Source organism: Pestalotiopsis fici (assembly GCF_000516985.1).
Source record: "Pestalotiopsis fici W106-1 unplaced genomic scaffold PFICI_Scf_16, whole genome shotgun sequence".
In the NCBI taxonomy this organism is placed as follows: Eukaryota; Fungi; Ascomycota; class Sordariomycetes; order Amphisphaeriales; family Sporocadaceae; genus Pestalotiopsis; species Pestalotiopsis fici.
The window spans coordinates 219,616-229,781 of record NW_006917106.1 but is presented as its reverse complement, the minus strand read 5'-3'; the positions used below and the strand labels follow the sequence as shown (position 1 = coordinate 229,781).

At 48.1% G+C, this 10,166-nt stretch overlaps 4 protein-coding genes across 4 annotated transcripts; 1 reads left to right on the top strand and 3 right to left on the bottom strand.

Annotated features, from left to right (window-relative positions):
- Positions 1–2,386: 2,386 nt before the first annotated feature.
- Positions 2,387–3,475, top strand: PFICI_15244 (uncharacterized protein; the record flags this gene model as incomplete). The annotated part of the gene is made up of 2 exons (XM_007843825.1): positions 2,387–2,519; positions 2,589–3,475. The coding sequence occupies 2 exons, from the start codon at positions 2,387–2,389 to the stop codon at positions 3,473–3,475; spliced, it is 1,020 nt and encodes a 339-aa protein (XP_007842016.1).
- A 773-nt stretch (positions 3,476–4,248) lies between these two features.
- On the bottom strand, positions 4,249–5,221 carry PFICI_15243 (uncharacterized protein; the record flags this gene model as incomplete). The annotated part of the gene is made up of 2 exons (XM_007843824.1): positions 4,249–4,745; positions 4,939–5,221. 2 exons carry the CDS (start codon positions 5,219–5,221, stop codon positions 4,249–4,251), a joined length of 780 nt encoding a protein of 259 aa, XP_007842015.1.
- A 907-nt stretch (positions 5,222–6,128) lies between these two features.
- On the bottom strand, positions 6,129–6,886 carry PFICI_15242 (uncharacterized protein; the record flags this gene model as incomplete). The annotated part of the gene is made up of 4 exons (XM_007843823.1): positions 6,129–6,311; positions 6,383–6,566; positions 6,636–6,687; positions 6,772–6,886. The coding sequence occupies 4 exons, from the start codon at positions 6,884–6,886 to the stop codon at positions 6,129–6,131; spliced, it is 534 nt and encodes a 177-aa protein (XP_007842014.1).
- Positions 6,887–8,851: 1,965 nt separating this feature from the next.
- Positions 8,852–9,763, bottom strand: PFICI_15241 (uncharacterized protein; the record flags this gene model as incomplete). Its single annotated transcript, XM_007843822.1, has 1 exon — positions 8,852–9,763. One exon carries the CDS (start codon positions 9,761–9,763, stop codon positions 8,852–8,854), a length of 912 nt encoding a protein of 303 aa, XP_007842013.1.
- Positions 9,764–10,166: the final 403 nt, after the last annotated feature.

The window sequence follows — 10,166 nt, the reverse complement described above, 5'->3', positions numbered from 1 at the left end:
GCCAGAATAGTAACACTAGCGGTAACTGTCACCGCGCGAAGGATCTGCATACAATTCACAAGGTGGAGACTGTTATAATATGGCTGACAGAAAATTGGTATTCTAAAGCTGGGGATGAATCGGGACAACTGAGCGACACGTGCTCTGGGCCGTATGATCCCCAGGTCTTGGGGATGTTTGCATATGATGATGCCCATGCATGAAATAAAATCCTTCTTAGGGCAGGGTTGCCGAGGCCGTGCAATTGGTCCACCGTCCATCGGCCCAGCGATCTGGAAACGTTCCATCTCACAGCCTGGAAGGATTCTGCATGCGATTTGGTCTTCCACATGGTAGAGCCGGAAAATCTCCAATCAACTGAGGCTTAGTTATGATTAGATAGCCGCACCCCGAGCTGGTAATTGAACAGTCGGTAAGTATGTATGTAGCCGGATCGGAGCAAACCGAATTGCAACGTGGGATCACAGAGAATGCCAATAGTATGTCTCAGGGGAATAGTATGGCAGAACTCCCCAAACATAGGTTGGTGGCTTGTTCAGTTGCAAGTGGTAATAAGTTCCCAGTTGGACGGCAATGAGCAGAAATGGAGCATCGCAAAGTCTTGTAGGTAGGTTATGTTCAGAGCCGCAATCGAGTATGATCTTGCACATAAAGTCAGCCCAAGATGTGGCAACGACTGGCGCTAGTCGATTATCTTTCGCCGATGCAATAGCATATTGAAGTTGCACTTGTTTCAAAAACGTTTGGCTATTTTCGTAAGAACTCCATTAGTTGGGACTAGGGAGGGGTTGCCTTCCACGATGTGCGCTGTATCGACGCCAGGCTTGCGAGCTCTAGTCTGGGAAATGGACTGTGCAGTCTTGACCTTTTTGGATAATTAGAGAATGTTTGCAGGGTATTGACCTAATGACTAAGCTCCCTTCGTTGGATTAGAACCAATGGGTAGGCTTACCTGGGCGCAGATGCTGATATGAGAGAAAGGTTACAATTGCCATACAAAAATGGCATCAAAGGTCAAACTGAAGAAGACTTGTACCATCCCCAGTTCATCTAGGCGTTGTGCAGGGAATCGGACCTAGAGGCAGCCAATCACTAAAAATACATCATTGTACCGTGCCTGGGTGCCAAAGGTGCCTGAGAAGCGGCCGCGTGGCATTGGGTCAGCCGTCAAATCAACCTTATCGATTGTTTTCCTCAATTGATGCTAGGGCGTAGCTCGCCCTAGGCGCATTTTTTGACGGGTCTCACTGTCATTGCCGCGTAGTCCCTTGTAGGGCTAATCTGGCCATTGCCTCCCTGGACATATATTAGGTATCTCGCTCCGCGCATGATCTTAGGGATAAATTGAACGCATGCCATTCCCTACGGAAAAAAAAAGGAATGTATTATTTGCTGTTTCAATTCGTACAAAAACGCCAAAGCTCGCATGCATAGTATGTATTTATCTTCTTAAATTGCATTTACCTACCTTCTTATAATTACAGGAGGGACCAGCGTCGAGGGCCACAGCAGCTTGCACGGTGGTATTAGATGATTAATAGTTGTGGTGCATCAATCCAACGTTATTAGCGGTTATACATTCACAAGTTGTAGTAATGTACACCAAAGTGTTTTTTTTTTCAACATGACGCGCAATACAGACTCGCCTCCCCCGTAGGTGGAAAAACAAAAAACGGAAACAAAAGCATTCTCCATCGTCGTCAGTCTTGTCCGCAATGATTATGGAGAACGAAAACAACACACTATCAATAATGCATACCCGCAAAGGTGATCATGAACTTATGAGACGCAAACCATGATATTGTTGATATGAAGTGTGTTTGGTGCTTTAGTAGGAATGCTGGTCCAAGCATCGCGAGTTCTTGGAACATATTCCAAGCATGGTTGAGCAGCACGTAATATGGCAAAGCTTTATCCCGTTGAAGAAACTACCAGGTAATTAAGGCAGGAACCCAGCTTGTAACATGTGCATATCATATAACTTTCATATAGACCAGTAAAAAGATAAGAAGAAAAGCGAGAGGCCGCGGTCCCGGACCTGCTACAATAGTGAGTATTGAAAGAATGTCTCAACACAGTATGACATTGCCAAAAACTCATAAAATCTCCTAGTGGTAAACATGAAACACAAATGAGCGAGTCCTCAAGTTTCGTGTGATAATCGATGACAAGTTGGCTTATCAGATCATTGTACAAAAATAAACAATGCCCGGTCATCAAAACTTGCTGCTACATGCAAACGGACGAATGCTACCAGCACCTGCAATATTCCATCTCCTTTAATTCGAACACAGTTTTGTCGGAGTTGAGTACTCTTCTTCTTGATCCGAGCCTGGTGCTTCCTGAGATGCCTTCAAGTAGCCGCATTCGTTACCGGGTGAACACCATGGCCGATACTCCTCTGCAGTCTATTGAGACCGATTCGCCCGATGCACTTGACACCATCTACCAGATGAGCGTGGGCAGCCCCATCAATGCGGCCATGACCGGGTTTAAAGATGAGACAGCACCTTCCAATGGTATATTATGAGCAGGAGCAACAAAAGCAAAGGGCCACACACATTCACTGAAGCTAACCTTCATCTTAGAAGCCACCTTTGACCAGCCCGTTGACACCAACGACAGCAACTTGGACAAGTCACGGCAGATCATGGAACAACCGTCAGAAGTGTCGAATCAAGTCGTCTCTGAGCGCGGGGTTGCTATGGATGCTTTCAGCTCTTCGTCACTACCACTCCAGACACCGAGTCCCTTGCCCAAGAAGCGCGGTCGCCCTCGCAAGCAATCACTTCCGGGCACTACATCAAAGGTTTCAAATGGCCAAGTTGTGGTTGCCACTCCCCCTCGTAAGCGCGGGCGTCCGCCCAAGTCGGCCTCCAAGAAGACCAAGTCACCGACCCTGAACATGCCCACTTCAGAAGACAGAAGAAGCATCCCATCCATCCATCGTTCCAACCGAGCAAAAGACAAATTACCCAAGAAACTATTTGATTCTTCAAACTACCAAAAAGTTCCTCAGACAACAACAGCAACAACAACAACAACCACCACCAAAAATGGGATGTCTGAAGACTTGGGAAGTGGAATGGGTATGATGACCAGCTCAACTCCGTTCCCTGCTCCTGCTGGATATGGAAGTATGGCACCCACTGGCTTCGACATACCTTATTCCGGCCGCAAATACAGCACTGGAAAGAACGCGGTCAATGGGTTTCAGTCAATGACATCCGACACTGTCATCATGGCACCATCACCATTGCAGTGTCCATCATGCAACATGGTCAAGGGCATCATACAGGACATCTTATTTCAACACTCGGTACAAGAGCAGGACGTTTGGGTGATACCTCAGCTCGCAGCTGTCGAGTTGCATCGTTACTTTGGTGGAGGCACTCCATTCCCTCAGAAAGACGTCCTCATCCCCGCCGAAAAGGTAGAAATGATCCGTCATCTGATCTTTGAGAGTGGCAAATAGGGGGCACAATCAGCTTTGCATGCAAGAGACAGTATGAAAATTTTAGATGGAGACTTCGTCTTGGTGGATGGATTTCTCATCATGCTGAGTGAGCGCACACGACGTCGGGCCAGTAATTCGTCATATATGACACTTGAATTGCCCATTAGCGCACTCTGTCAGAAGTGGGCTTCGTGTTGTTCGTTAACTGAGAATTATGTAATTTTGCAGAGGAAATGGACAGTCTGGGCTGGGATCTCACTTATCCCGTAGACAATACCAATTATGGCCCAGGAATGAGTAGCTGCCACACCAATGATTACAGCTCTACCCACGTGCCTGTTGTACATGATTGACGTTTCCACCTTGGGTATTCGATGGTAATTGGCCTCTGTTCCAAGTACTGGCTGATGTCTAATCGAGTTTGTTTCTTCTTTCCTTTCCTTCCCCTGTTTTTACCCCCTTCTCAACAGGTTGTGCTAAATTGGCGGAAGGTACTGCCCCTTCCGTTCCTTGTCGAATAAATGCTTAGTACAGGGTCTCAAACTAATAGAATACATTTCCTGTTGAGACTGTATGGCGAATGGGGCTTTTCTTCTTGTTTTAGGCCGAAACCAGTAGAATCTGTCCTCGTCCGGCTGTGGTTGGCACATTGGGATCATTGCCGGTGTGTATCAAATATTGGAAGTCGCTAATTCAATAGACTCAGTACAAGAACGGTTGGACTTAATCTGGGATATGAATGAAGCTTGTGATGGCCTCCAGCCTTGAAATATTCGTGTTTAAGAGCTGACTCATTGTGGTTGTCGTCGACTCCCGATCAAAGAAAGTAGTCGACGGAGTACGTTCGCAGGCTTCTTTTCTGTTGAAACAAGGTTCTTCATGACCCATCGTATTTCATCTGCTACCACCTCTGGTCTGTCTTGGATGACGTTGTGTCCACAATCTGGCACATGCAGGTAGCGATGATGGCGAGATAGTGCAAGCTGGGCCTTTTTGAGCCGCTCGTCTTCCTTGTCTGTAACGTCGAGGATCTGTTTCTGAACCTCGAGAGCTGTCTTCTCGGTATCGTTATCGGCCGCATTTACAGCGTGCTCGTACTGCGCCCACTTTCTTATCAAGGTGTTTGCCCGGATAACGCTGAGTGGATTGTCACCGAGAACCTGTCTCCTGTATTGCTGCCGCTCCATCTTGGCGTCCAATGCGGTCTCCTGGCCCGTCTCCGCCAGCACCATTCCCGCCACGTCTCTTGGTCTCTTTTCTAAGAATGTCCGGGCAAAGGTGCCTCCGTCTGGTGGATTATAATATGTTAGCTTCTGATTTTGCCCTGTACACATATACTTGTAGTATATGATCGAACTGCCCGAGCAAGAATTGCGTGCTTCCTGAGAAAAACCATGAGATCAATAAGAAATTCACAAGGCAGATTCTCCCATATCTCACCGCAAAACTGAAAATATTCAACACCTAGTTTGACTACTCACAGGAGTGCGCTACGAGCACGTAAGGGGGCGGTATCTGCAGGCGTACCTGTTCCAAGTACTTTACCATTTCGTCTACTGCTACGCTGGGCTTCTGGCTGGGCTCGCCGCGATCCCAAAGCAACACACGGTATGAATCGCTCAATGAATGGGCCAGTGGCAGCCAGGAGGCGCATGAGTCGCCGGATCCATGGAAACATATCACCACAGGATGGGGATTTGGTGTGTTGCCGAATATTGTAGCTTTCGTATCATCGCATACTGGTGGGTTTGGAGCGGGAACCATCTTGCAATTTCTTGATAGTGTACGCGCTGCGTCGACGCGAGGGGATGAAGCAGGCTGGGTCATGGTCTACATATACCTGGGAGATGGTAATATTGTTTGATTGTTCATTGCCTTGCCTGTGCAGGGCAATGTGAGATTGAGTTCAGTTAACCCAAATTATCAGGATTTGCGCACTTGGTAGGGAATGTATTGATGTACCTAGGTAGGTACTCCGTGAAGCAATTTTGGTTGGTGCCTAAATACCTACGTAACCTTAGTAGCTATTGGATGGACCCGGAAAGTCGGGGGAATCCTGATGCCTGGCACTAGCGCTGTTGTGCCTCAGTCTCAATCATCCTGGTTAATGCTTTATATAAAAGGTACTATTAGTACCGATGTAGCATACTGGTATGAATATGAAATACCCCAGATATGGTCCCGTTATATATTCTAGATTCCAGATACTGGGCAGTTATAGACATCTAAGACTTCCCATGTTATGTAACATGCCGCTGTGGATCTGGATTAAGGATCGAACATTGAGAACAACTCTGCTATCTCTTTTACCAACGATCCGATTTGTTAGCAGTCAATCTGAAATTTCGCACATGTGCCCTTTGCAGCAAATAAACAGCACAGAAATATGTGAGCACAAGTATATTTATACAAGGTTGCCAGACGCTGGCAATCCTATTGGAAATAGTTCCCGTTTCCGACTTGTGCGTTTAGTTCCAAGAAGCATGTCTCTACGAGACAAGATCGAAGTCGCTATGACACTATTCGCCGCCTAAACCAGACCATGCAATCCGGACAGCCTTCCACAAGAATCCGTACGCCTTGCATAATTCAACAATAAGACAAGAGCCAATGAGAGCCCCTCAGGATTACGAGAGATCAGGTGCGGGATTGGCAAGTCGGTAGAGGTTCACTATGCGTCATCGCCGCCCTTGTTCTTCTTCTTCTTGCCACCGCCTTGTGCGATACCTGGTGTGGATTGGAGGCGTACGTGCAGACGTGTCCACTCGTGCTTCTTCTCCTCTTCCGTGTTGCCGTCGCGAAGTCCGTTCCATTCGAAGCCCTCCAGGTAGGGCTTGTCAAGCTCGTCATCCGCCTGTGTGATGAGGTCTTAGTAGAGTGTTTCCTAACTTCATGGAGCGAGAAGCGCAAGGATCCGAGACTCACTCTCTTCTTGTTCGGCTTGTGCATGGCATCTAATGCGTCCTTGATGGTGACGCCCTTGAGATTCCGTGCTACCACGGTCATGCCGAGGGGAAACTCAATCTCAATCTTCTTGACCGGAGGGGTCGTCAGCATCTTCTTGAGAATCTCCTTATCCTCTACTGATGTAGAAGACGAGTTGATCTTCCTGTGCACGAACAAACATTAGAAGAAAAGCTTTAAAGAAGACGGCACCGCCTGTTCTCGGTGACCTTACCACCCAGTCTTCTGTGTCTCAATGGCTACGTGGATTACTGTTTCGCTATCCCCTGAACAATATATAGTCAGTGGCTGTTTTGTGGCACAGTCCGCAACGGGCAGTCCTGACCCACAGTAGATTGGGAGAAACTTACGAAGGTCGTCAATGTTCATGACACCTGGTGCACTCGAGCTCATTCTCGTCTTCTTGGGTGGTGCTTCATTCAGACCCTGGACAGCGGAGTCCACCTTGGAGAGAGGTTCCGACATGATGGCGGCTGGCGTAGAGGAAGGTGCTAAAGCAGTAATTTCCTAACTAAAGAGCTCTTGTATCTGTAACAAGAGCTGGTGGGCAGTGAAGAGATGTACTATGGGCACCTCTGGGTAGTATCTGCAAGGCGTTGGAATTGAATTGGGACTGTAGAAAGATAGATCTTGCTGGTAGGTTGCCTGTCAGCCACAAGGGGGGAGAGGACAATGGAGGATGAATCGTGAGAAGTGTTCAATGTTTGTGTGTTTAATGCTTGATTCGAGATTGAATGTAGACAAAGAGAAGAGAAAACAAACAAGAGTTCAAGGGAAGAGGGGAAAGAGGTTAAGAAGGGGGAGGGGAAGGTGGGAGGAGGGGAATCGATCAACCGTCCAGCTGCCACATCCTATAGTAAGTGTGATGTCTAAGGTATGTAGATCCTGCCGACCACTTGGCCGCCAGTCGATGCAGGAACTGCCTTGAGCATAAACGCCCCGAACACCAACGGCCGGCAGCTGCTTTTTCCATGGAGCAGGGGTTTCCATATCAGCCACCGGGCTTTTCTTTTGGTCTGTCTCAATTTTTTTTTTCTAATGGAAAGGGAGGGAAGCTGCGGGACGATGGTCAAATGTCGTCTGTAGCAGAATTGTATGTTGGCATGTATCGTGCCAGTCTCGGATCGTCTCTGGTCTCACTCCACGTCTACGTCTGGTGGTGCGTGAGAGGGTGTCGCAATGAGCGGGGTAAACCTTCATTGATCAAACGGACGAGCATCGCGTGACTGCCGAATGACGAGATGCAGACAGGGACTGGCTGACTTGCAATTGCAGCAGCAGCGCCACAGCTTTCTCTCATTGCGTGACAATGCCTTAATTGGAGATCAAGAAGAGAGCGAGAATGGCGAGGTAACACAGGCATCTATCTCACTCTCCACGCCATTGCAAGCTGGCAACCGTACGATCCATTGCACGATTGGTCAGAGCTACCCCTGGTCATGACACCCCGTCACCTAAACTGCTCAAAGTGGTTTAACGTACCATCATTTCGGGAGTCGCCGCTGTGCTTTCCACGATCCGCCTTTCCCGGGAGTCCACTTGAGCTCAGCTAGCTTCCAGTTAGGCAAATAGAGGGGCTGTGAGGGGCCTCAAGGAACCTGGACAGCGACACGGAATTGCGGGGGAAATCTGGGGTACAGCGTTAGGTGGGGCTCCAGGGCTGCCTTTTTTTCTCGGGTTTTCGCTTGTGGACGATTGATGATTTCCTTCATAGTGGACGAAGCAATTGAGTGATTCAAATACTACCAGGTACCAATCTGCCTATTCATATAATCCATCATTCCAGTCATTTGAGGACCGGAGAAGAAGGCAGTCTTTCTACCCATCTCGGGTATAGCAAATGTTCTTGCTAGGCAATGCAGTTAGAGTTTGTTGGGCCCGAAAGTGTCGTCTTGCCTTGAGGTAGGTAGGTCCGGAATGAGGGGCAGCTGACCATTCTAGATGTATAGTACACGATCTAAAGCCATAGATTGGCAGGTAGGCAAGAAGAAACTTTTGTTCCTTGAATGGGGGTTTCAAGGCACGCGAGATGAGCGGAGATCTCCATGATCGCGCCCAAGCTCCTTTCACAACTCGAGTAATGACTTGACAATATTAATACGAGTTCTGAGGGTCTTGGGGTAGCTAGTATCTTGCCTACATATGTAGGTATCTACTATATACCTTCATGTAGCGTACTACCTAATAATTATCCGGGGATGTCCTCTACCTTTCTAGGTACCTACCTAGGAAGCTGGGCTTTGGTGGTGCATCAAGCAGCATATTGCCCTTCTTCGCATACTGGCCACTTTATAACCGCGTACTGCGCTACTATGTAAGTACTTTTCAGCGTATCCTATTCAATAGGTTTCCATTGGTTTCTCGAGTGGCATCCACTGGTCAATAGGATCATGAAAATGTATTTCCGCATTTTATCTACACCAACCTTGATTACCAATTCTGACGATCTGTCCCAGACCTCAGCTTGTTCCCCTCTTCTCTCTTCGACTTCTCCTGCCCCGCTCTCCAAGCTTTTAATGCCTGTATCTCAAGCTGTAGGTCTTGAACATCTCCACGCAGTCCTCGCATTTTGCGGTCCAGCTTCGGCACCTTCCGCGCCTCCAGCCATGATATAAACCCACCCACGAATGGACACAACAGGCACACGGCACCCAGCCCATATTTTTCCCAGCTCCGGACCACGTAATACGCCCAATTCTTTTTGGGACGTGATGGCTGCACAATCCCACCGTTGATGATGCCTTCGTCCCAGGACTGCATTTCAACATTCTGCTGAGGCGCCGGTCTGGTCTTGCGCGTACTATCGAAGAGCTTGGCGATGATGTGTATGAGCCACCAAGTCGGTAGAAACAGCAGAATGACGAGAATAATGACCAGGAGCTTTATCAAGGGCTCAACGATATGATCATGGATCCAATCATGGATCGCCGAAAAGACCTTGTCTTCGAGCTCGGCCACTTTCTTCTTGACTTCTTCCCAGATCTTCTCGACCTCGTCCTTGATCTTTTCGATCGCTTCCTTGGCCATAGCGACAGCTTTGTCCAGAGTCTCCTTGGCCGTGCTTACAGCATCATCAAATGTCTTCTTGGCTGCATCTACTGCATCGGCAACCTCGCTCTTGACCTTGCCCCAAACTTCGTCGGCCACCGAATCAAGATCCACGCCAGGTATATCAAAGCGTTTTGCTACATCATCTGGATGCTGGACTAGTGGTAAAAGGTCGACAATTTCCACTGATTCCGGCTCTAGATTTCTTCGATCGATATCTGTCAGTTGCTGGACTGAGCCATTTGCCACATTAGCAACATGTAGGATCGCGAAAAGAAGCAAATGTTTACGCATTTTACAGTCTCGTATCTTTGATGCCAGGTCAGCGGTCAACTAGAGCTCATCCACATATGCTGTACCAAGAGGAAGCTTGTAACAATTGCCTGCAAGAGTATACCTTTCAATGGATATTCGTGGTGCGCAGTGTTTGGAAGGTGTAGAACAAAGGACATTGCCAATACTTTTTACCGATTCCGGTTGGAGGCGATGGCGAGGGAGGGAACAAAGAGGAGAGGTCCGTATTCCCAAGCGCGCGCGTTGTATAACCAAGTGCCAGTCTCCTTGTGCTGCGTCAGGATATAGTGATCATCATGACCACTTGGACGAATATTCGTGCCATGATGACAGCTGGTGTGAAAATCCGCTGTGCATGACTTGGTCCCACAGGTTGACACGTATGAGATTCAAGGCTCAGAGG